A 22,365-nucleotide genomic window follows, 5' to 3' on the forward strand; every position below is an offset into this window, starting at 1 on the left:
AAAAAAACACGCCGCGCCTCTTTTGTTGCTGCACTGCTGCGGCTCGAGACGAAGCCGGACGAAAAACGTATGTACTCTTGAAGAATTGAGTACACTTTCATTGCATTGATTTTGGTGTTTAACAGGCAATTGTGGAACAATGCATACATTTTTAGAATTATGTTTTTTTGGGGGGTTTTTTGTTGATAAATTGAGAAAAAACTATATTAATTACAAGTAGCCTTTAACTTCTGGAGCAATGTTTGCAATGCAGACTTGGAATTGAAATTATATAATAAGGCTACGACGGCACAGTAAAGGAAAATAGCATGACCTTTTTTTTTTTGGATCGGTATACCTGACCTTGTGCGGATGTAGTTAATTGTGGATGATGGCTGCAAAAGGTCATCAGTGTCTGGGGTATTTTGTGTAGGCGACAGTGCCTGTGTTCTGGATCTGTGTACAGGATAATACAAATTGACTTTAGTGTACGTAATGATAATAATTATAAATAAATCTGTTTGATTCCTTGATCAGAAAGGTTTTTGGAAAAAGAAGCGTTTGCGATTGAAGACCACAACGGTGAGAGGTACAATTGAGAATGTTTTTGTAACACTGCCTGGGTGTTTGTTTATATAAATGTTATTGGTGTTGATGCGGTGCTATTTGTAGGAAGGAGCATTGCCACACTATTGGCATTTAGTGACTATTGCTTGCCCTGGTTTAGCTGTTGTCCAGAAACAGTTACTACAGTCTGTACACTACAGACAGCACGTCAGTTGCGGACCAACATTCCTAACTCAAAAGGCTGAGCGTGATCCTAGCATCACCTTCACAAGAACGCTCCTGGGAGCGGTCAAGTGTCGCAAATTTTATAAAGGGAAACCCGTACCTAGCCGTTGGATGTTTCCCATTGAAAAATTACGTATATTGTTTTGTAGTTCATGACGAGAAAAAAACATTATTACCTAATGACCAGATATCAGTGAGAGTACTGAATCCTGAGTTACACCTATCATCGCGCAAAAAAAGTAGTAACGCGGCTATTAACTTTGTGGGACTACTTTTTCAATTTTATTTTTAAGCAGTTTTATTCAATATGTTTTACAAAATGTAGGTTGTAAACGTTTTTTCATGATTATTTCCACGTGTTCTTCTAATAGCGCAGGTGTAACTGTCTTCTTTTTCATTTAGGTGGTCCCATAAAAACCCCGTGCGTTCTTTCTTGCAAGTAAGAGGCCAATTCCAAGAAAACCAGAAATGGGGTCCAGTAAGCAAATTAGGGTTTTGCTTCTGAACGAAATGGAGAAGCTAGACAGGACCCTCTTCAGACTGGAGCAAGGTACCAGTAACACTTTCCCTTGAATGCTGTCGTGCTGTTTTCCACTATAATTGAGCTAACGCTTAGAGGAGCCAGTAATACCACATAAATGTTTTGAGTGTCTGTTGTATGTTGCAAAATCAATAACTTTTCAAGAATGTTCTGTACCTGGTTGTGTTTTTGCGTTTTGTTTTTATTTTGTTGTTTTTGGTGGATAAAGGGTTGTTTTTAGTTTGTATAATATGAAAGCTGTCTGATTCAAGCAGTTTTTTATTTGTTTAACTTATGCAGAGAATTCCTAAATCCTTAATGATCATGTATTTTGTGTTAAAATTGTATATTCTGTAGGGACTTTGCATTCACATGGCAGTGTGCTCCAACATTCTATTCCTTTCCTAGGACAGCATCTTTAAACAGGTTTACTATTGGTACCAGCTTTGACTTTGTAAAACTCTGAATATCTACTTAACAGCATATGCTGCTGTCAGCATTAGAATGTCATGTAACACTTCCATGCCCTATAGAGATTGAACTGTCAAGAATGTTGGAAGTATTGGGCTGATACTATTTATAGAAATGCCATTACTCCTGGTAGATTAACATACTATATATAAATACAGTTCGACATTTACAATGTTATGGCACACTGTTCTTGAAATGACTGCCCCTGAATACGGCTTTATCTTGGTTATGTTTAAAGGATTTCGATTACCCTTCATCCCCTTTTGTTTAGTCAAAGTAAACATGTATTTATTTTGATGTTAACTTGCAGTAAAATGGATAATAAAGTATATGCTTATTTTTCTATTGAAAATTTATGGCGAGACTTGGATTGCAGTCCATCGACGATCCCCAACAAACGAAACAGAACTGGAGCAAGTTTCCTGTGAAGAATGGGCAAAAATGTCACCTGTGCAAAGCTAGTAGAAACCTATCCAAAAAGATTCCTAGCAGTAATTGCTGCAAAAGGTGCTTCTAACAAGTACTGACTTACGGGGCTGAATACTTATGCAACCAGTAAATTTCATTTGGTACATTTTCTTTGCAAGTTTTGCTGACATTTAACCTCCTCCTCATATAAGTGTTCAGTTTAACCACTACAGCTTTGAATAAAAAAAAAAAAAAAAAAAATTGTTTGAAAAACTGTGCATACATTATTTGTAATTCACCAAAATATAACATTATTGGTAGGGGTGAATACTTCTGCAAACCACTGTATATGTCATTCGAGCTGATCGGGGCAGCCGCAAGCAATACAAAATATACCAGATTTATTTCGTTTCAAAATAACTGACTTTTTAAAATGTGTTTTTTTTTATGTGTTAATGTTAAAATGTGACTTTTCTTTTTTCTGACTGGCCTTAATGGACAGTTGGCAATCTTAAACCAAATGCAGTTTGACATGGCTTACATCTTTCTCAATCATCAATACAGCAAAAGCAGTGAGCTTTCCTTGCTTTACTGTTGATCGGAGATGTTTTTTGACGCGCTTCATTAAAGTGCGCTTTCTCCAGGGTTGGAGATAATGTTTTCGGCGGTTCGGGGCTTTCAGCACAGATTTGTAAAAATATTTCTAATGCCCCCCTTCTCCGCCTTCAGTCGTCTTCTTGTTTCTTGTGTATATGTTTTGCTGCCCATGAAAAATAAATTGTTTGTTGTATTCAAGCAAAATCTAACTGACTGACCTGGAATTTACTTGTGTCGCCGTGCAAAATTGAGCTAGACCGTAAGTTCCCAGTCAGGCTGTTTGATTTTGTGTGAACACAATTGAGGTACACTGCCTCGGCTGAAGTGTCAGTGAGTGAAGTTGTCCCAGTTTAAGCGCAATTCTGTATCTGTTTTTAAAAAATAAATAAATAAAAACTTTTCGTTTTTGGCCCACCCATGACTTTGGGCCCTAGGTAGGTGCCTAGTTTGCCTGTGCGTTAATCCGGCCCAGCAAACAGAATATGGATTGAGGCTTCATTTAAAGACATGCAAAAACACAAAGCAGGCACCTACTATCCAGCATGAACTGATCACATATTTCTATGTCTTTGTGTTTATGTGTTCAGGGTATGAGCTCCAGTTCCGCTTGGGTCCAACTTTGCAGGGAAAAGCTGTGAATGTTTACACTAACTTTCCCTCCCCCGGAGAGAAGTTTAACCGACAGGCTTTTCGGACTTTGGAGTGGATTAACCCAACAGGCAGGGAAGATGACTCTGATAAATTCTGTAAACTTGATCTAACGGTAGCAGGATCTTATGAATATCATTTTGATAATGGGTGAGTTTCAATCATGTTTTTCACTTTCTTTTATTTTTCATTTTATTTTGATTAATGTGCCTAATGCTTTGCCTATTAAAATTCAGAGTGTAATTTCAATGAAATGGGTAACATATGGCCAATGTAATATATTGTATTTTTTGCTAAGAAGTGATCTCTGCCAGTAATGTAAATAACACACTGCAGTTAGACCAGAACTGCTGTCACCATTCAACGTTTAATAAAATTCAGGAAAGTGATTCCAATCCCAAGATATAGCCGACACCAAAGATTATAGAAAAGTTAGTCTCCATGATCCAGATTAGGATCCCCTAGCTCCTGAACATGCTTAGTATGCTTGTGAAAACTGTGAATCTATAGAAATATTCCTGTTCTTTTGTGATAATCCAGAATATTTAATGCTAATTGGAACACAAAGTATTGAATTCCATACTGTATCCTGAATATACTTTGCAAACCTCTTGTAAGTTCACATACTGTGCGGGAATATTTTCGTTTATTATAATAAGACTAAGTTGTATACTGTAATTAAACGACCCATGGTCTTTTTCCTCTGACTAGGGAAGAAGTCAAGCATGGAGGAGGCTATATCGTGGTTGACCCTGTATTGCGAGTTGGGGCTGATAACCATGTTCTCCCATTGGACTGCATCAGTATTCAGACATACCTGTCCAAGTGCCTAGGACCCTTAGATGAGTGGCCAGACAGACTCCGAGTTGCCAAAGAGTCAGGTACAGAGATGAGCAGTGCTGTTTTAATATTGGTCTGCCCAAACCAAACACATTTGTATGTTGTGGACAGTAGCTGGACATTGTTGCAATGTTTTTGTGTGTATTTGTGTATTTGTTGTTTTCTGTGGCATTTCAGTTTTATTGTAGGTAAAATTGTATTGCTTACGGTCACTCAATTGTGCAAGGCAGCATTAACAGAAGTCAGCAGATACTAACACTGACAGTTAACCCTTAGAGCCCTGTTTAGCAAATATGTGCGCAGCTAGGTCGCTAGGGCAACTCATGTGTGGGCTAACACCCAGCCAATCAAAGCACAGTGGGGGGGAGTAAGGTTACGACCAATAAGGATTCAACATTCCCTTTAAGAGGATCTGTGCGTCTGCAATGGCAAACAGGGTATTTTGAAACTAAAAAAAAAAAAAAAAAAAAAAAAAAAGGAAGAAGACACAAGCGCCTCAAGCAAGGCTAAAATGAAGTAATATTAGCTTGCTGAGCAAGTGAGTGAGCTATGGAGTGGGGGCAAAAATATATAATCAGGAGTTTTCCTTAAGTTATGTACGGCTTACCTTTGAACCATGAGCACTGCCGCTGCTTTTATTACAAATGCTTTCCTGTTAAAAAATATACTGGTGGCATGCAGTTGCGTCTTATACAATAATAACAAAGTCTGTTTTTTTTTATTGGTCCGCGTGCATGCCTACGAACCCCTGTCTAAAAGTCCTTGTCTGACCTGCCTGGCACTTGCAGCATTTGCAACCTCCAACACTGGTGCTTCAAGTTCAGTGTCTGCTTTCCTCAAACCCTGTAATCTTTCCTCTAATTTCAACACCCCATTACGTGGAGCTGTGTTGTGTAAAACACAAGAAGCCATGATGATATTGCTAACCTTCTGAGAAGTGTACTGTAGTGTTCCAAACATCGGATTCACATTTTGAGGATTCAAAATGTTCATAGTTACAGTATGAGCACATTTAAAGATACAATTATACCTTTGGCCGGGATCGTGGGGTTGCGCAGCGGTCTCAGTAGCCACCGCTTCAGTGGATTCCCGTTGTCCCCTATCAACCAGACTGTCGGACTGTCACACTGCTGAAATGCAGCTGCCACCTGAGAATTAGCAAGGATAAACGAGTCATGAGCGGAGTAACAATAGTTTGCATACACATGTGTGATGTAGTTGATTGCGTCACAGATCACATGCTACTTGCACGTTGACAGAATTTGTCCCCTTACAGTTTACATAGAAGTGTCTATTCTGTGGTGGTGCACGTACCTTAGTGCTACAGGCAAACTATGTGCTCGCCGCATGTCTCCTTCCAGGTCAGTCAGTCTGAAGCAGCTGGCAGATGTCAGTGATTGTTCGTCTGTAGAGGCGAAATTGCTGCATACATTGTGTGTCAGACTGGCTCAGAAAAGACAGATGACTTAAATATTTGGGGACGTCTCCTCCTCCACTCTTTGTCTGGCCATGTAAAAATTATTTATTATTATTATTATTATTATTATTTATTATTATTATTATTATTAATATTATTATTATTTGTTTATTTATTTATTATTTCTTAGCTGATGCCCTTATCCAGGGGGACTTTACAATTGTTACAAAGTCACAGTACAGAGTATCACATTACAGAGTATCACATTATAAAATATCACATCAATCCAGTGTGCACTGCATACTTCTCTTATTTCTCTTTTTGCCCTCTCTTCTTTGCCTGCTTCCCTGGTAGTTTCACCAGTATTTCTAGTCGACCATGTAATTTGCGCACACTTTAGACCCGGTTTTCACATGTCTACTGAAACGCTAACGCTGTTGATAGTTTGCTAAATCGCTACATTATTTAAATGAGGACACTCCCCAAGTTCAGCCCATGTCAAGCACTGACGCTAACTTGCCGAGTGGGCACAAAAACACATGTTGCTAAATGACATAGGTGGGCAAAGTCTGTGTCCACAAAAGTGTTTTGTAATTGCCTTAGGGCCCTTAGTCTTTAGATGTAAATACATTATTACCTAATTTGAGAGAACCCCCCCCCCCCCCCCCCCCCCCCCCCCCATTTAAAGCAATAAAAAAAAAATATTCAATGAAAAATGTTTGTGCCCAAAACTACTACAGTGGGTTTTTTTTGGTTTTGTTTTTTTTTTGTTTTTTTTTGCTATTTTCAATATTTCATGAATGCATGGGTTAAAACACCTGTTGAACTAAAGCCTTGAGGTTTTGCATATTATATGCATCTCGATTCTTAAAACTTTAGAATGGTTTTACATCTCTTCCTCGGTAAATGTGTATTTAGCTTATCAGCTTAAACTTTTAGTAATACAGTAACTTGGTTGCAAAGTTTAAAACAACAATGTAGATAAGCTTGTTGCAATCCAGTGTACCTACTATTTACTCATTTGTGACCCTGAACAGTTAGCTGCATTTTCTCTAAAGGTTATTGACGTAAAAACTCATTGTAGGTGTCAGAGTGTAGGGTGAGCTACCGAATAAAACCACTTGAGTTTCTAAAAAGTTTGATTAATCTTTCACAAAATCTTCATAATTCTACAGTCTTTTTGTTCACACGTTTCTTTATAAATTCTTAAAGATCATACTTTGTTTACATAAATCATCCAAATAATTCCATGAAAAATCCTCCCCTCCTACCAACACTGGTATTTGGTTTGGTTAAATTAAAGAGTCTTAACCTTAAGAGGACCCCTAACCAAGGATCTGAAAATAAACAAAAGAAGACAGTTTTACAGTTTTTAAAACTTCCTGGATAGCTTCACCTTGAGTTGGCATCCCACTGGGTTTCCTTCCTCTCTCTCTCTCTCTCTCTCTCTCTCTCTCTCTCTCTCTCTCTCTCTCTCTCTCTGTCTCTGAATCTGTTTTATAAAAAAGTCCACACAGAATGTTAACGTCCTTTTTGACCAGCGTTCTCTCTTAACAAACTCCTATGCAAACAGTGTATATCTCTCTTACCAAACAAAACCAACCCTGAGCTGCTACAACTCAGGAACTATGTACACAAGGAAACACCACAGACATGTATAGAACTAGATCCACCAACGGCTGACTTTGAACGAGATTTCGGTCCACCATCTTGGATGCTTATAGGTCTGCCGCTGAGAGCACTGTAACCAATGTAAACAGGCAGATACGTGCAGCGTTTTTCGGGGTTTAATTTATTTACCTTCAGTAAAATTGTATTTTTAAACTTGGATATTAGATTATTCTCCAAATCTTGCAATGTCTAGTTAACTGATCTATTTAGTTGCAAAAGCAAAAGTCAAGATGTACACATGGCCTACAAGGCTATATATGTATCTAAGGATATTAACTTACTCTTTGATGTCTTTCTGTTTCTATCTACAGAGTGCCCTTCAGTGCTGTAATAAATCTCCTTTTGTCTATAAAAACATGTTTTTGCTACACATTTGTAAACCACAGACAACAGAAATGAATGCTTAGTGGAATAATACATTTTTAAACATTTACATGAAGTGTGTGTGTAATTAAACGGGACATTTCGAGACAGGACAGGATTTTAAATGAAATAAACATTGTTAATCCGTATCAGTTTCTAAATGAAATCGTGGATATTTGACAACGAGTAAAACTTTTAATAAGAATGCTTTCCAGTATTCATTTATAGCCTACACATTACAATGTTACAATAGCACATAATACATTACTGTAATAAATGTTCTGCAATTAACAACATATTTTGTTGTTCAGAGCTGCTGTTGTAATTTATTATGTACTATTGTAACATTGTAGTGTATACGCTTTAAATGAATACTGGAAAGCATTCTTAATGAAAGCCTTAATATATAGCCAGGGGGGCTATGTCTTGTAGGCTATGTGTATGTTTTGATTTTTGCTTTTCCAACTAAATGGATAAATTAACTAGACATTGCGAGTGTTGGTCAATAATTTAATAGATTAAAATCCAAGTTTAAAAATACTATTTTATTTGAAGCTAAATAAATGAAACCCCAAAAAACGCTGCGCGTATCTGCCTGTTTACATTGGTTACAGTGCTCTCAGCGGCAGACCTATAAGCATCCAAGATGGCGGACCGAAAACTCATTCAGCTGCACTGTGAAGTCAGCCGTTGGCAGGTCTAGTTTATATAGATATAGATATAGATATATGTGTGTGTGTGTGTGTGTGTGTGTGTATGTGGATAGATAGATGTGTGTGTGTGTGTGCATGTATATATTTATGTGTGTGTGTGTGTGTGTGTGTGTGTATGTATGTATATATATGATATATATATAATGTCTATGGGAAACGCCCCCCAATCGGCAGCACTCAATTGTCTGCCGATTTTGAGAATGTTCCAGCGTGTTGCCGGATTACACAAACATTGAACCATAAACTACATTACTTCTTTAACTTGTGCGTGTTAAAATATTTTAAATAAAACTTTAGTTTATTGTGCTTCAAGCCACAAACATGTCGCTGTAATAGTGTGCTGTCATCACTTTACCAGTTCACAGATACATTTAGTCAAGGCAAGGTCATTGAAACTCACAGCAAACAGTACAGTGTGCCAAAAAAGGGTAAACTAAAGCTGCTTAGGAGAAAAGATTTGGACCATACCACCTTCTTTAGCTGCTGTTACCTACTGTGTGTCACTTCTCTACACCATGTGTAAAATTGCTGTGTTAACCAGTTATGCTTTATTAGAGGGAGTATGGCACTGTAACTGCAGTTAGGTTGTTGCTGAAGTGTCCCTGTCTGTAATTGCCCTGTGATGCTGTAGTAAAGATTTCTAAGTTGTTCATTTGCAGTGTTGATGCCAGTTTTACATCATTGATTTGACCGCTGATGTCCCTGTTTTTGCAGGTTATAACATGATTCATTTTACGCCACTGCAGACACTGGGTTTGTCTCGGTCATGCTATTCCCTGGCTGATCAGTTAGAGCTCAACCCAGACTTCTCCAGCAAAGAGAAACAATGCAGCTGGGCAGATGTTGGAAAACTGGTGGACAAGCTCAAGATAGAATGGAATATCCTCTGCATTACTGATGTGGTCTATAATCACACTGGTATGTATGCATTGCAATGGTCAAACACATTGAGAATCAACAGAAGCAAAATTATTGGAATGGAACTAATGTATTGCAAAGGGATGGGAAACCTCTAAGCGTTCATAAACTTTTAAACTTTGTCGTTTTGACCAACAGTTTGGCTGATGCGTTGCAGCAGTTGTATTTTTATCTGCTCTGATGGCATCCTATTTTTTTAATCGTTTACTGTTGAAGGTTAATATTTACTGCATCTTACGATCGGGGAACTGTGAAGATGTTGCCAAGTGATTGTTTTAGCTTGTAGTCTGCATTGGGTACCAGTACAATAGTCCTAAAATATCAAACCAATCTGAAATTACACGTCTCCCAGCTAAAAAGGAACTGCAGTCAAGCCTCCGAGCCCAGTGCTTTTGTGTTTGAGCTGCATACTGAACATTCTGTAAAGGTGCTCAGTGAATGTGGCCTATGTTGGAGATTTTAAATAGCTTTTTGAATAGAGTATTTGTTGTTACAGAAAATAACATTTTGGGGATTTGTGTACAGGCATATGTGTGCTTGTTTTATTTTAGTTGAGGGAATAGAGAACACAACTTATTTTCACTGGCTTGGAAAGTTTGTAAATGCCAGAGTCCTCTTGAAGTATAACCCACTGCCTGTCTTAAATACCATGACATCCAGAGATGTTAGGAGGGAGTAAATGTGATTGCTGTTGTATTAATTACACCAGATCAAGGACTAGTATCATTTACTGTAGAATATTTCGTGTTAAGGTCAACAAATGGTATCCACATCCACAATATTGATGATTGAGTAATCAATTTCACTCAAACTACTTTTTGTAAATTTGGTGCACATTAAGTTGCTGACAAGTTACAGCTTTTCATTTGCGAGTCCCACTGCATTTTTATTCTTGCATTTCATCTCAGAAAATCCCACCTCTCTTCCACCGATGACGAGTTGTCAAAGCAAGATTATGTGTAATCTCAATATGATGCGATTTTACATGTAATAGTACACTGTAATATTTAAGGTTTGAAATGAAATGCTGTGGTTGTCGTTGGCGGTTTAGCCATTTTAACTATGGGTACCCTGTTCTTTAACCTACAGCTGCTAACAGTAAGTGGATTATGGAACACCCTGAGTGTGGTTATAACCTTGTGAACTCACCTCACCTGAAACCAGCCTGGCTCTTAGACAGGGCTCTCTGGCATCTGACATGTGATGTAGCTGATGGAAAGTACAAGGACAAAGGATTGCCTGCTCTGATTGAGAATGATGAACACTTAAATGTGAGGGGGGGGGATTTTTTAAATTTTTTTATTAGTTAATTACTTCTTGATAAACCAATTTTTCTATGAAGATTTTCACAACCTCAATTATCCAAAGCATGCCATTTATTCAAACAACTTGCATATTAAAAGATTGTGATCATGTGTCTAGATAGGGTGTAGGTGTTTGATAGTCATGATAAACAACTATCCAATTGAATGGTGATTATTGCACCTTTTTTTACATGATTCTAAAACCTACACTATTACAGAAGTCATCAGGCACGAAATGCAATGTTTTAATTCTACCTAGATATACTTTTAAGTCAGATATTCAGCTACTGTAAAATAAGTTTGTCTTTGTTACCTTAACTGTGATTTTAAATATTGTTTGCATGTAAAAAAATTTCATTTTTTTTGTTTTTTTTTTCTCAATAAATTTAACACTAGGCTCAACATTGTTGATTTACAATCTGTGTATGGTATCTTTTGTAGGTTATTGTATATGTTAGTGGCCTGAATTCTGTTGATAGCATCAATGTTATGGAGTTGAACAATAATAATGGTTTCTTGACAGGCAATTCGCAGAGTAATCTGGGAAGATGTCTACCCAAGGATTAAACTGTGGCAGTTTTTCCAAGTAAATGTGGAAGAAACTGTGGAGCAATTTCGAAACCTCCTTGTCAAAGGTGAATATGCAGAACTATTATCTATAAAGTTTTGGAAGTTAATTCTAGGAAGATTCACAGAGTGTGCTAATGGTCACTTTAGTGTGACTGTCAAATCTGTGATCCAGCTTTACTTTGGGATCATCTTTATCTGAGGTAGTGGAATGAATTCAGAGCTAAAGTTTTGAAGTTTACGTTTTTAGTTTTTTTAATTCAGAAATTTAGATAACTAAACAGGCTATTATATTAACACATCAATGAAAGTGTTCTTGTATGATGTATTATTTAAACACTGACACATTTGTCTTTTAATTTAGGCAATAGAATTAGTATTGTGTCTGATCCTAAAAAACCTCTCAAGATCATTCAGGATCCTATGTACAGAAGATTTGGTAGCACTATAGATATGAACGTAGCACTGGAAACCTTCATACCAAACAGGTAAAGGACAAGAAACATGGTCTGCACAGTTGTATTGCATTTTTAGCTCTGCTTGTGGCATAAAATATTGAATGTTGGTAAGGTTGCATAGTTTTAAGGTTGCCCTCTAGTGGTTGGTACAAGTGACTACATGATACAGTAAAAAAAAAATAATAATAATCTGACTGATGTACACGATTTAATTGTATGTTGGAAAAAAAGAGAGTCCTATGAATAAGATAATGCTAATGGCCTTCTGTAATGTGGTTTTTTTTGTCTGTTTTTTTTCTAAAGTAATGAGCCGTCAGCTATACTTGATTGTTGCAACTGGTTCCATAAGAGGTTAGAGGAGTTGAATGGAGCGTGTTACAAGCAATTGCACTATCACCAGGAGCAGGTATGCTGACTTGACTAATTGGATTATTTGACTTTGTCGTTATACAATGCTACTCATTGACTGTGATCGGCAGTTGATTGTAATTCCCCAACGTTTAGCTTAACATTTGTTAACATTTATTTTCAGGCTGTTAACTGCGTTCTGGGCAATGTTGTCTATGAACGCCTTGCTGACCCAGGTCCCAAGTTGGGCCCAGTGACTCGCAAAGATCCTTTGGTAACAAGGTAGGTTACAGATATTTAAATCCTTAGCTTCCTATGACTGCTGCACAGTAAGTGCTGGTTGGTAGGCAGGTGGTGGGTAATGTATCCTCCATCTATTCAAGGTGTTTGTAATCAAGTAATAATCTTGATATTTGGTGTGCAGTTATTTCACATACAGGTTTGAAGAAATGAGCCTTGAACTGGAGGAGCAGATGATGCACCAGTCTGACAAAGCGTGTCACTTCCTGGCTCACAATGGCTGGGTGATGGCGGACGACCCTCTCAGGAACTTTGCCGAGCCAGGTGACTACACTGAATTGCTGCAGTCTGCCGTCTTTGTCTAGTTTCAAAAGAAGTGTGAATGATGCGGAAATTCATTTTTATGAGCATTGCTGTTTGGTTACCAAGGTTTCTGGTGTGTGTCGTTATCTGTAAACAAGAATGATGTGTTTTTAATAGGCTCAGATGTTTACCTGAGAAGAGAACTAATTTGTTGGGGAGACAGCGTCAAACTCCGTTATGGCAACAGTCCTGAGGACTGCCCTTATCTTTGGGCTCACATGAAAAAATACACCGAAATCACAGCAAAATACTTCTGTGGAGTGCGACTCGACAACTGTCACTCCACGCCTATCCATGTGGCCGAGGTAGACTACTTCATTTCCACTGTTTGTATTTATTCTCACTGGTTCAAAAGGAAATACAGTACCTGAAAGAACTGATGAGCTATAGTGACAAAACATTCACCCTTTGCTAAGTTTACACCTTTTCGTACCAAGTTTTTTTTTTTATTTTTGTTTTGTGAAACTGAACCTTGGTGATACAAAGCTTCAGAAATAGATTTTTGTTTGTTTTTGCAGGTGTGTAACAATTGTGTACCACTGTCTAACTAATATTTTAATTGAGGAACCAAACTTCTCTGTAAAATGGATAAGCGATTTGAGTATTGTTTTTTTTTTTTCCTGTAATGAAAGGATAAGAAATTCTGTGATTGCAAGAAATATTATTTGCCCAATTGATTCCCAGTTGCTTAAGGAGTGAATTGTGTTGTGATCTGTAGGAGATGCTGGCAGTGGCCAGGTCAGTCAGACCTAATCTCTATGTGATAGCAGAGCTCTTTACAGGCAGTGAACTCATCGACAATGTCTTTGTCAACCGCCTGGGGATTACCAGTTTGATCAGAGGTACTGATCGCAACCAGCTCAGAGGCTGCCTTCAAATAGATGCAGCATGAAACTAAATCAGTTTCTTTTTTGTCTTTGTCCCTATACCTACGCTTCTAACTTTTGATCTTTTGGCTGTCTTGTTTTGTTTCTAACTCTTCTTCTCAACTTGCTAACTAAATTCTTCCTTCATTTTATTACAACACATCTTTTGGTTTTTAAATTTCTCCTCTCTCTCTCTCTCTCTCTCTCTCTCTCTCTCTCTCTCTCTCTCTCTCTCTCTCTCTCTCTCTCTCTCTCTCTCTCTCTCTCTCTCATGCCCACTCTGGTAACTTTGCTTTGCTTCTCTTTGTTTAACCCTTGCTTTTATGGCTGCCTTTGGCTTTGCTGACTGCAGTACTTGCTGGACCATGCCAGATTGATACGGCCTGATTTGTATGTGGTGGCTGAGCTGTTTACTGGAAGCGAGGAGCTGGACAATTTCTTTGTGACTAAACTGGGAATAAGTTCCCTCATAAGAGGTAGGCTGGCAGCTTTTTGCTTAGAGCAATTATTGTTAGATAAATGTAACCATAAATGCAGTCTTTTTTACTAAAGTCTGTACAATTACATAATTTGGGCCTGTTTTTTTTTTGTTTTTTTTAATCAGTTACGTGAATAACTCAAATTCTCATCTGTTCTTCATTGTCTTTGTTTAAAAAATCTCTTGTTAAATCTCTGCCTGTCAGGTTAGTTGAAAGCACTAGATGTCTGCTTTTTATATTCGGTATTGCCCGAACACTGTTTGCAGTATTGCTTTAAAACTATTAACTTGTGTTATGACTTTCTCTGTTGGTTTCATTGATTTTATTGTTATTCTATGTATTGTTTTTGATATATCACCCAGAGGCTATGAGTGCTTCTAACAGTCGAGAGGAAGGAAGGCTGGTGTACCGGTTTGGGGGAAACCCAGTTGGCTCCTTCTTTCAGCCCTGTCTGAGGCCTTTAGTACCCAGCATCGCTCACGCGCTCTTTATGGACATTACCCATGACAACGAATGCCCTATTCAAGTACGATACAAGTACATTTATCATCCAGAATTTCTGTCCTAAACTGTAAGACGAGAGTCCAGTGTTTAACAAACCCTAATGTATTTTAAGCCATTCTAGGTTTCTCAAAATGGTCTGTTAAAAAATATACATGAATTGTGATCTGAATTAAACTAAGGAAACTTATTCTAGTATATGCTAATTTAAATAAACACCTTTTCTGTTAGCTTCTTCTGTTCAATTCCGCATATCATAAACTGGCCACTTTGCTTACTTATTTCAGAAAACCTTAAATATACATATTTCATTTATACTACTTCCACTTGACAGTGATTCAACAGTGAAACCTCTGTGTTTTACCAGCCATGCTTCAGATATGCTATTGCTTTTCAAATATAACTCCGGGCAGGCTTTGTTTTTGTTCACCTTTTTATTTATTTTTTTGTTTCTCTTTTTAGCTTCGCTCCATGTATGATTCTCTCCCCAGTTCAGCAATTGTCTCCATGGCATGCTGTGCTACAGGAAGTACAAGGGGATATGATGAAATGGTGCCTCATCAAGTAAGTGAGCACATCCTGTTCAGAACAGCTGCAGTGACTATAGAAAGTCTACACCCCCATTCAAATGTTTCATGTTTTGTTGCCTTATAGCCTGGAATTAAAATAGTTGTGTTTTTGTTTTTTGTTTTTTTTATCATTTATCTACACATCCTACCCCACAACTTCCAAGTGAAAAAAATATTTTAGAAATTTGTAGAAAATTAATTAAAAATAAAAACTGAAATAGCTTGGTTGGATAAGTGTCCACCCCCCTTGTAATAGCAATCCTAAATTAGCTCAGGTGTAACCAATCGCCTTCAAAATCACACACCAAGTTAAATGGCCTCCACCTGTGTTAAATTGTAGTGATTCACATGATTGATTTCAGGATAAATTCAGCAGTTCATGTAGGTTCCTTCTGCTGGGTAGTGCCTTTCAAAGCAAAGACTCAACCATGAGCACCAAGGCGCTTTCAGAAGAACTCTGGGACAAAGTTTTTCACAGGTACAGATCAGGAGATGGGTATAAAAAAAATATCAAAGGTCTTGAATATCCCTTGGGGCACAATCATGATGATTATTAAGAAGTGGAAGGTGTATGGCACCACCAAGACCCTGCCTAGATCAGGCCATCCCTCCAACTGGATGACCGAGCAAAAAGGAGACTGATCAGAGAGGCTACCAATAGGCCAATGGCATGCACACTTTGCCCAGATATCTCAAGCACTCCACAAATCTGGCTTGTATGGTAGAGTGGCAAGAAGGAAGCCATTACTCAAGAAAGCCCACCTTGAATCCTGTTTGAAGTATGCAGAAAAACACTCAGGAGATTCTGTAGCCATGTGGCAAAAAGTTTTGTGGTCTGATGAAACTAAAATGGAACTTTTTGGCCTAAATGCAGAGCGTTATGTTTGGCGCAAACCCAACAGAGCGAGTCTCCCAAAGAACATAATCCCTACTGTGAAGCATAGTGGTGGCAGCATCATGTTATGGAGATGTTTCTCATCGGCAGCAATTGGGGCACTTGTCAGGATAGAAGGGAAAATGAATGGCACAAAGTACAGAGAAGTCCTTGAGGAAAACCTGCTGCCCTCAGCAAGAAAGCTTAAACGGGGACGGAAGTTCACCTTTCAGCATGAGAACGACCCAAAGCACACAGCCAAAGCTACACTGGAGTGGCTAAGGAACAAAAAGTTAAATGTCCTTGAGGTGCCCAGTCAGAGCCCTGACCTAAATCCAATCGAAAAATTTGTGGCATGACTTGAAGATTGCTGTCCATCAACTCTCCCCAAGGAACCTGACAGAGCTTGAACAGTTTTCTAAAGAAGAATGGTCAAATGTTACCAAATCTAGGTGTGCAAAGTTGGTAGAGACCTATTCCAACAGACTCACAGCTGTAATTGCTGCCAAAGGTGCTTCCACCAAGGTTTAACTAAGGGGAGTGAAGACTTATCCAATTATGATCTTTTCAGTTTTGTATTTTTAATAATTTTTTTCTCAATAAAAACTTGTTTTCCCTTAACAGTGTGGAGTGTGGTGTGTAGATAAGTGGGAAAATCCTCATTTAAATGCATGAAACTCTTGAGGCACTGACACAACAAAATGTGAAAAAAGGTCAGAGGGGTGTTGACTTTCTATGGGCACTGTATGATAAGGGTGCGTTTCATGGGTAAATACAAATGATATATAGATTGATAGATATGTATGTCTATGATTGTCTCTGTCTTGTGTCGGCCTGTATAAAATGTGTAGTGTGATTCTGGGAACTGAGTTAATAATCACTTTGCAATGCAACCGGTTTACATTCTTTTTAATCTGATTTCTTAATAAAGTAAATTCAGGAATGTGCTTTTGTACACTTTTAAAGAAATTGTTGCTTTTAATTCTTTAATAAGTATTTGATTAATTGACAAACACACTTGTTAGTGTTTGGTTTTTTTTGTTCTTTTTTTTTTTGGGTGGCTTGTACTAATTTTTGTATTAAAGTAAACCACTTCCTCATGGACAAATATTATGAAGGAACCTAGGTACTTTTAAACAGCCAAGGAACTTGTACATGTTAGACAGAAATTAACAACATTCCTTTATTAACAGCAGCTACTATATGAACCGTCAGGGTAGTATAAGAAAACACACCCTAAAGTGAAGTTAGTAAAAATGTATAGTTTATTTTAGTAATAGAATAAAAACAGTAGCTAGCTCTGGTCTCAGCATTTCAAATACAAACAATTTCCATATGTGGTTATTAATAAGCAGTTTACATATGTGGCTCTTAGAAATATTTGTTACGCACAGAATACTCCGTGTGAAAAAGAAAAGAATGTTGCATGGCTCCCGCCTTGCACAATCATTTTTTTTATGTTGTTAGGAGTATCTGGTTCTGCTAATCTCATGCCGTTGACAGTAAGCCAGCAGACCATGTCCAAACTGCACTCCTGACGCAGAAGAATAAAAAAAAACAAATGAGAATATACAACATCTGCTATATTCTTACAGTAGTTAAATTTGGGAGCCAGTTTTTGATGGCAGTAAAAACTATTGGCAGATGAAAATGTCCATTCATTCATTACTGTATATTCACCTGTATGCTGGGGTGAGTGCATGTCTAACAGGTGTACTATGTTCTGCACTTTGCCCAGATCTCTGTGGTTAAGGAAGAACGGTTTTATCCCAAGTGGAACCCTAAAGCACAGGCTTCGTCCCTGGGGGAGGTGAACTTGCAGAGTGGCATCATCGCTGGGAAGGTGGCCCTCAACAAACTGCACCAGGAACTGGCAGCTAAGGGCTTTGGCCAGGTGAGGCCTCAAATGCACCCTTTTGAAAAACACACACCTGCTAATAGCTGACAGGAACTAATTTACCATTTGCTGTAAGCTTGTACAAAAATATGCTTACTCTAGCTACAAGTTTTCAGAGATTCTAATCGAGTTTTTGTTTTGCATACTTTGACTGACAGATTGAGGGGGTTACAAGAACTGATTACTGATATAAAATCTCTTGAAGGACTTCATTCCATGTTCAGATGGTACATAGTGTTACTTTTCCTTGATTTACTTAATTATCATTTCCATTCGATTTTCAGATTGTTTGTTTTTTTCAGGAATTTACTGCATGGAAAAAGCCCACCCTGACATGCAGTTATGGGCTTGAAAGGGGTTTTTGTTTTTACCAAGTCACAGATCAAGAAGGGTTGAGAGCGAATTCATTTTGTGAATGCCTTTTAAAAAAATAAATAAGAGGTTGAGGAGGAACAAATTAACTGCAATTTCTTCCCATGAAAACCTTGTCTTGTGGCTGTAGGTGTACGTGGATCAGGTAGACGAGGACATTGTTGCGGTGACCAGGCACTGCCCCAGCTCCCACCAGTCGGTCGTAGCTGTGTCACGTACTGCCTTCAGAAACCCCAAGACCTCCTTCTTCAGAAGTGATGTCCCTCCCATGTGCATCCCAGGTAATCCAGGTCGATTTACCTTTCCATAACATACAAAATGGGAGAAATAATAAAACGCTTTTATTAAAACATGACTCCCTTTTATTTTCTAAATGTTAAGTGCAGTATTGTTATTATTATTATTATTATTATTATTATTATTATTATTATTATTATTATTATTAGGGCTACAAATTATGTATTCACTGATATTACAATGTGTAACTTATATTGAACTACTTAACTTTTAGTTTTTTCCACCCAGTTTTAATATATTTTTTGTTGTTGTAGGTAAAATAGAAGAGGTGGTGCTGGAGGCCAGGACAGTGGAAAGAGCTGCTGTGCCTTACCGAAAGGATGAGGAGAGCATTAATGGCCTGCCTGAGGGTACAGTGGAGATCACAGAACATATTAAGGTAATTGTAAACCCTTTAAATAACCACACAGGTGTATCTTGCAGGTTTTTGCTATAGAATAATGGGCTGCTATACACATTTGCATGTCAAAAAGCTGAGCTTGGAGAATAGCGTGAAAGTGAATCACATTTTCTTTTGCTTTTATTCATTTACTGTAATTCCCCTGATCAGTGCATCAGACAAGGCAATTCACTGTTAGTAATCCTTAGTGTTTACATTTCTAAATTTGTCAATTTAGTGCAGGAGGGGGTCATTTTCTTTTAAAATATGTTTTGGTGTTCAAGCTGTTTAGTAATCTTGGTACATGTAATGTGTTACTGACCAAAAGACATTTGGGATGGATTGATTAAAATACGTGATTACTTTTCCTCACCTTTTTATGTATTTACAGCTAAATGACAGCAAGATTGTAAAGCAGGCAGTGACAGCCAAGGTTCCCCATGAATTTGTGCAAGAAATCGAGTTTGAACATCTAACTCCTGGGAGCGTGATTGTCTTCAGGTAAACCAGTTGTGTTTTTAAAGGTGATATCATTGTCTGTGAATGGCTTACTCTCCAAACCTGTGATATACCAAGCAATAACAATAAAATGCCACATGTGTAAAAACAGTTTAAGCTTTTTAATGTTCTTTGATGCAGCATTTTCATTTCTTTAAGTACTTCACTTTATTGCCTTTCTGTCTGCAGAGTGAGTCTGGACCCAAAAGCTCAGGAATATGTCGGCTTGCTCCGAAATCAACTTGCCCAGTTTAGCCCTCACTTTAAATCGAGCAGTCTTCATGATGACAACGCAGACCCCATACTTAAAACACCATTTACAACGTGAGTAATCACACATGTGTGTTTTAATATTTTTAAATGTGTTTTAACTGAACCAAACAGAAAATGCAACTATCCACTCTGGTGATGAGTTTTTTTGTTTGTTTTTTTTTTTTTTTTTTCTCTGACTTACAATTTGTAAGTAAAGCATGAAATACATATAGTATAAGACACGTTTAAAGTTCTGTGATGTATGTGAGAGAGAGAGCGGCATTGCTAGCTATAGTAACGGTTTCTCAATTGTAGTATTGCGTCGGCGCTGTCCCTTGCTGACATGAATGTGCTCCTGTTCCGTTGTAATGAGGAGGAGCAAGAGGATGGTGGCGGGTGTTACAACATCCCATCCTGGACGGCTCTCAAATATGCAGGACTGCAAGGTACAGAATGAGGACCCACTGTGTAACGGTGTATGCTCAACTGGCTGATGTGTGCTGGCCAAATATAACTGCTTTATTATGCAATGAGTGATGGAAAATAAGACTTGTACAGATTAATACAATATCCTCCCCTATTTAAAGCTGTGCCCTGTAGTGATGTGATGTCTGTTTCATAAGTTAGGCAGTTGTGTATCAAATAAATAACATATTTTTTTCCATCTGTAAATGTCCTGTTTCACAAAGGCCAAATGACAGTAATGGCAGATATCCGTCCTAAGAATGACCTTGGTCACCCTTTCTGTGATAACCTGCGGACAGGAGACTGGATGATGGAGTATATTTGCAACCGTTTAATAACACGCGGAGGAACCTTGGGAGAGGTACAAACCAGTATTGGAACTCGCTTGGAATTTATCCTCAAGCAAATATCGACTTGGCATTTCTAAATTTGAAACATGTTTGTTGGTGGTTTCAGTCAACTGTATTTCTAAACACAGGGGGAGTATTTGAATTTTCAAATGAAAGAAAAAGTAATTATTATATAACGTTGTAATTAGCCAGTCCGAGTTCTGTTTGTAATTCACGAGAGGACTTGTATGTGTAAAATGTCATCTTTTAATAAAGTGATGGGTTGTGGTCTTAAATGAGACCAGCAGCAGTTTTGTGTTTTTCCAGTATAGTTCTGCATTCTATTTTCTTCCAGGTAGGAAAGTGGTTCCAGGCTATGTTCACATACCTGCAGCACCTTCCTCGCTATCTCATCCCATGCTACTTTGATGCCATTCTCATTGGTGCCTATACCAGCCTTCTAGATGCCACCTGGAAGCAGATGTCAAGGTAGGTGTATAATATGTCAGCTGGTATTTAAGATGCCATCACCATGTCAATTCTAATGGCAGCGTGTTCATTGTGCAGGAAATCCTAGTTCTCCACAGCCTTTACCTAACAATAAAAAGACCAAAAATAGCCCATGGCACCCTTCCATAGAAACTTAAAACAAGGTGGAATGTTCCTTCAAAAAGCTTTAGAACAAAAGTAAACTGTATGCAATTATTGTAAAAAAAAAAAAATTCTCCCCAGTTTTGTTCAGAATGGTTCCACCTTTGTGAAGCATCTGGCTATGGGCTCGGTGCAGATGTGTGGAGTGGGAGGATTTCCTGACCTCCCTCCACTGTCCCCTGCACTGCAGGGTGTTCCGTACCGCGTCAGCAACATCAGCAAGGAGAAGGAACAGTGCTGTGTATCCTTAGCTGCCGGTGAGCCATCTACCGCTAATGTAATGCATTTATTTCCCTTGAAATAAAAATAGGTTAATACAGATGTAATGGTGTTTGATTTTCTAACATGTTTCTGTAGTGCCATTGCTGTTAACATTTGGCTTCTTTGCTTTAAGGGTTGCCTCACTTTTCCTCTGGTATTTTCCGGTCCTGGGGGCGAGACACGTTCATTGCACTGAGAGGACTGATGCTGGTGACTGGTAGACACCTGGAAGCCAGGTACAGCTCCAAAAGGACCTTTCCGTTTTACTCGCATCATTCGTAAATGTAATTTTCTGCGTCAGTTACAGACATTTACAGTTTATCAGGATAGTCGCTGTTTACAATTTTAATTGTATTTTTTTGAAAAAGAAAAGCAGGTCTTTATGTTGCTTACACAGAAGTTGGACGTACCAAGACAGAGAACACAGACATGCTCAAAAGGAGTGAAGGAAAATTGTCGATGTCTGTGTGGTTGAACAGAAAACATTGTGGAATCTAAAACTAAATATTCCAGTAAATGAATCCATACATATTTTGCAATCCCTATAATTGTTAGACAAATGGTGCAGACACTATTACCATAGATCCTCTAGAGAGCTGAACAGGTGTTAATTGTGACTTCTATAATTAACAGTGTTATGTGTTGCTCTGCAGCACCTGATACTTGTTCTTTTATCTTTTAGAAACATAATCCTTGCTTTTGCTGGCACGTTGAGACATGGTCTGATCCCGAATCTTCTGGGCCAGGGTATCTATGCCAGGTACAATTGTAGAGATGCTGTGTGGTGGTGGCTGCAGTGCATCCAAGACTACTGTAAGATCGTTCCAAATGGGACTGATATTCTCAAGTGCCCTGTATCCAGAATGTACCCCACTGACGACTCGGAACCACTGCCTGCTGGAACAGTGGTAAGGCTGGCAGAAAACAAATCTGTATAAGTACTCTGATCCACCAGATAATCTCTGAGTGTGCTTTTGTTGGTGTTTTTTGTTCTTATTAAATCACCTGTGGCATTTCCAGTTTAGAATTTCTTTTTTTTATACTGAATAATTTCAATT

At 38.2% G+C, this 22,365-nt stretch overlaps 1 protein-coding gene across 7 annotated transcripts in view; it reads left to right on the forward strand.

Annotated features, from left to right (window-relative positions):
• Window positions 1-12: 12 nt before the first annotated feature.
• Window positions 13-22,365, forward strand: part of LOC121326705 (glycogen debranching enzyme-like) — a 28,926-nt gene continuing 6,573 nt past the window's right edge. Inside the window, exons 1-27 of one of the 7 annotated variants that reach the window (XM_041270102.1) lie at window positions 13-67; window positions 517-568; window positions 1,174-1,321; window positions 3,355-3,565; window positions 4,127-4,296; window positions 9,134-9,337; window positions 10,427-10,608; window positions 11,165-11,276; window positions 11,573-11,696; window positions 11,970-12,072; window positions 12,199-12,296; window positions 12,439-12,578; window positions 12,735-12,922; window positions 13,836-13,959; window positions 14,325-14,488; window positions 14,926-15,027; window positions 17,645-17,800; window positions 18,306-18,456; window positions 18,727-18,851; window positions 19,243-19,352; window positions 19,539-19,673; window positions 19,917-20,047; window positions 20,291-20,427; window positions 20,751-20,884; window positions 21,128-21,303; window positions 21,441-21,543; window positions 21,990-22,215. In XM_041270102.1, coding sequence (XP_041126036.1) covers window positions 1,240-1,321; window positions 3,355-3,565; window positions 4,127-4,296; window positions 9,134-9,337; window positions 10,427-10,608; window positions 11,165-11,276; window positions 11,573-11,696; window positions 11,970-12,072; window positions 12,199-12,296; window positions 12,439-12,578; window positions 12,735-12,922; window positions 13,836-13,959; window positions 14,325-14,488; window positions 14,926-15,027; window positions 17,645-17,800; window positions 18,306-18,456; window positions 18,727-18,851; window positions 19,243-19,352; window positions 19,539-19,673; window positions 19,917-20,047; window positions 20,291-20,427; window positions 20,751-20,884; window positions 21,128-21,303; window positions 21,441-21,543; window positions 21,990-22,215 — 3,588 coding nt within the window. In that variant the 5' untranslated portion in view covers window positions 13-67; window positions 517-568; window positions 1,174-1,239. The other 6 variants (XM_041270104.1, XM_041270103.1, XM_041270101.1 and 3 more) reach the window with 6 other exon arrangements.

The sequence above is a fragment of the Polyodon spathula genome, chromosome 14 (assembly GCF_017654505.1).
Source record: "Polyodon spathula isolate WHYD16114869_AA chromosome 14, ASM1765450v1, whole genome shotgun sequence".
Classification (NCBI taxonomy): domain Eukaryota; kingdom Metazoa; phylum Chordata; class Actinopteri; order Acipenseriformes; family Polyodontidae; genus Polyodon; species Polyodon spathula.